Source organism: Muscardinus avellanarius (assembly GCF_963383645.1).
Source record: "Muscardinus avellanarius genome assembly, chromosome: 1".
NCBI lineage: Eukaryota > Metazoa > Chordata > Mammalia > Rodentia > Gliridae > Muscardinus > Muscardinus avellanarius.
In genome coordinates this window covers 182,690,958-182,694,836 of record NC_137786.1, presented here as the reverse complement: position 1 = coordinate 182,694,836, position 3,879 = coordinate 182,690,958, and the positions used below count along the sequence as shown (strand labels likewise).

The window sequence follows — 3,879 nt, the reverse complement described above, 5'->3', positions numbered from 1 at the left end:
ACAATTCCAAAACGAAATCAAACGAGTTTTAACCTCTTCCTCTCAAAAAGCACACACAAAAAAAGTAGTTAGTTAACAGGCAATTTTTAAAACAGAACTCTTCTTTGCTCTAGTCCTTGGGTATTGACCAAAGAACTGTTTCTTCTTTTCTGAAAAACATAGAACTGGTTCTTCTTTTCTGGAAAACACATTTCGGACCCGAGTCTGTGTCCAGGCTCAGTATCTGCGGCCTCCCCCTGACTCAGAGCGGCTTCCCAGGCGGCCTCCGCCCCTGGGGGGCGCCCTGCGGCCCGAGCGGCTGTAGGACTCTCTCGGGGGCGGGCATCCCCTCTCCATGGACGCGGGGAGCCCGCGCTCCGGCCGGCCCACGCGGTCTCGGCCCCCAGCATAGCGATCGCCGCGGCCGCCATAGCCGTCGCGGGCGGCGCCATAGGGCTCGGGGGAGCAGCCGCGGTAGTCGTCGTAGCGGCCCCCGCCGTAGGTGGGCGGCGGGCCCCGGGCCGGGGCGCTGCCGCGCGGGTCTCCGTAGCTCTCGAAGGGGTCTCGGTAGGCGCCCCCGCCGGCGTGGTCGGCGTAGTCGCGGTCGCGGCCCCCGTAGCCGTCGCGGTCGCAGTAGCCTCGGGACGGGCCGTCGTCGCGGGCGCTGGCGTGGCCGTAGTCGCGGTAGGCGTACTCCCGGGGCGACGGGGCGAAGTCGCGGGGGTCGCGGGCGCCCCCGTAGTCCCGGCTGGAGGCGTAGCCGTCGCGGGGCGAGTAGCCCTCGTCGCGCGGGCCGGGGTAGGGCGCGCGGCGCGGCGGCGGCTCCCTGCGCAGCGGCCCGGCGTAGCCGTCGCGGCCCCGCGCGCTCGAGGCCCGGCCGCGCATCCCGCCGCCGTCGCCGCCGCTGCGCCCCGGGCCCGACGGCGCGGGCCTCTTGGGCGGCGGCCCGGCCCTGCGCGGCGGCGGCGGCGGCGGCCCGCGCTTCAGCGGCACGGGCGCGCGCGGCGGCCGCGGGTCGAAGTCGCCCGCGTAGCCCGCGTCGTCGGCCGAGCCGCCGCGGGAGGGGGGCCGCCGCACGCCGCCGCCGCGGGCCCCGCGCAGGCCTCGGGGGCGGCCGCGGCTGCGGGGCGGGGGCGGCGGCGGGCCGCGGCGGCCGCTCTCGAACGCCGGCTTGGTGGCCTGGGCCACCTTGATGGCCTTACCATCCAGGGACTTGCCGTTCATGTCTCTGGCGGCGGCCTTGGCGTCGGCGGGGCTCTCGAAGGTGATGAAGGCGAAGCCCCGGGACTTGCCGGTCTCCCGGTCTTTCATCAGGAGCACCTCGATGATGCGGCCATACTTGCCGAACTCGGCCTCGAGGGCTTTCTCGTCGGTTTCGGGGTTGAGCCCCCCGATGAACAGCTTCCCCGGGCGATCGGCTTCGACCATGGCTGCGGAGTGCGGCTCGGCGGCGGAGGTCGCGGCTGGTCGTGGCGGGCGGCGGGCGGCGGGCAGGGCGGCTCCTACCGGTCGGCGGCGCTGCTCTGGACGCGGCCCCGGAACGCAGCGGGCGGCGCCTCCGGGCGGCTCGACGGGCCGCGGCAGGACGTTCCCGCGCGCCCGCGGGCCGGGCCTGCGCCGTCGGAGCAGGCGTGGGCTCCTCTCCCTCCTCGAACCCGACTGTGGCCCTGACCGCGACTCAACTGAGTTTGTAGTCCAGCCCCGACAGCGCTGTGGTCCAGCGAGAAACCCTGAAGGTCTTCTCCAGCGGAAGAACCGTAATGCATCCCACGCCTGCCAACCCGCACTATTTTTAAACAGGAAAAAAAAAAAAAAAAAACAAGTCATAAGTTTAAACGTTTGAAGAGCAGTTCATATGTAACATTTAATACAATTATAAATATATATATTGCACTTGCTAGAGGGGAAGACTAGGGAGGGGGTCCTCGGAGGCCGAGAGTGTGTTTGTTGGTGGAACCGGAAGGAGGGGGAGTCATTCTTTGGATGCACCAGCTCCCCCCCACCCCCTTCACCTTTTCAACCTCAGCGTAGCCGGTTAGAAGCCTGCGATGGTGGCTCACACTTGGAATCCCACGCTTGGGAGGCTGAGATCGGAGGATCATGGGATCAAAGACAGCCTCAGCTATTTAGTGAGGCCCTCCGCAACCTACACCCTGTTTCAAAATAAAGAATGAAAAATAGGGCTGGGGATGTATCTTGGAGGAAGAATGTCCCTGGGTTCCACCCCCAGTACCAAAAGGAAAAAAAAAAAAAAAAAAATAGATTGCCACTTAGCGAAATGCACTGGGGAAGGGAGACCCTGGAACGATCCAGGGGTGGTGGTGGTAGTAACCTCAGGTGCAATCCATAGGCGTTGAAGTAAAAACAAGGGGGCTGTGGAAGTGCCCTGGGGCGCTGAGTAATTTTCTTTTTTCTGAAAAGGAGGCAGTAAGCCAATAAATTTAGGAATCAGTGCTTTAAAGGATCCATATTTGTCTTCAAGCGGCCCTTTAAAAGAAAGGTTTTAGCATAGAAAGTCGCCTTTAGGACAAAGTAAAGGCAAAACGTGAAAGCCCTTGTACACGAGTCCTGGTTGCAGGTTGCAGTTGTACACAAGTAGCATTCGAGAATGTCTAACAAATTGAAGCCGTCATCCCTCTGTGAAGAGCACACCGCAGGGCGTGGTGGGAGCTACCTGCAATCCCAGTACTTGGAAGTGGAGACAGGTGGATCACAAGTTGGAGGTCAATCTCAGCAATGTAGTGAGACCCTCAGCACCTCAGACCGTGTTTCAAAATAAAAAGAAAATAAGGCTGGGGGTATCTAGCTTAGAGGTATAATGCCCCTGGGTTCAATACCCTCCCCATACACACACACACACACACACACACACACACACACACACACACACACACACACACACTGGAGAGAGAGAGACAGAAGGAGAAAGAGCGCGAGCGAGCACACACACCTCAGCAAAACAAAATTTTCTGGATCATTCAAGCAAATTATACAATTCAAATTTGTTCCTTATGATAATCTCAGAATGGGAATAAAGTATAAAAAGTAAATGATCATGTCTTGGCTTTAAATAGTAACATCTGAAACCAGTTTTTCTTAATTGTGTTTGGAATTGTTCATTCAAAATTTTTGATGGCGGTTAATGGTGAAAAGTTAATCATGAAAAAGTTCATGTGCAGACTGCGTATGTATCCTATGTGCTGTATTGGCTTATGGAAATAACTAAAGTTGAAAGAGTGAAAGCAAGCATTTTTACGATGTTTCTAACTTAAAGGAGATGCTTTTAAGGTTTTAAAGTTTATTTTAGCATGCATAAATAGAATTTAATGTTAAATGTATCCCATCATGTGATGAGTTAGAGTAATATTTTTATTATTCAAACGTTGCATTTCAAGGTAAATCTATCTGGGATGTGTTTGTTTTCTAAAATTTATTAGTTTGTTCATATTTTATTTAGAAAATGTACATGTCAAAGCATAAAGGGTATTTACTTATACATTTCTTTTCTATATGGAGCTGGAGTGGTTTATGCCTAAGAGACCATCTGGGCTGTTGTTTTGAATACATTGACTTGACTAGTGGATCAATTTCTTTTAGTTTTGAATCGATCCATATTTTTAGAAATTTCTTCCTGATTTGGTTTTTGTAAGATATCCATTTTTTGTTTAAATTTTCAAGTTTATCTTTAGCTGTACTGTTTTTTTTCTCTTTTTCTTTTTGTGAACAGTCCTAGTAGAAGCTTATTTGTTTCATAAATCTGTTCTTTTGAAAAGAATCACTATTCAACTTTGCTGGTCCTCTATTTTTATTTTATTTGGTGCTATCCTCTATTTTCTTCTTTCTACATTCTTTAGATTTACAATTTGTATTATGTTTGTTCTAATAATTTAGGTAAAGGAC

General features: G+C 54.0%; 1 protein-coding gene across 1 annotated transcript; it reads right to left on the bottom strand.

Moving 5' to 3' along the window:
• Positions 1 to 216: 216 nt before the first annotated feature.
• Positions 217 to 1,407, bottom strand: RBMXL2 (RBMX like 2; the record flags this gene model as incomplete). The annotated part of the gene is made up of 1 exon (XM_080704223.1): positions 217 to 1,407. One exon carries the CDS (start codon positions 1,405 to 1,407, stop codon positions 217 to 219), a length of 1,191 nt encoding a protein of 396 aa, XP_080560349.1.
• Positions 1,408 to 3,879: the final 2,472 nt, after the last annotated feature.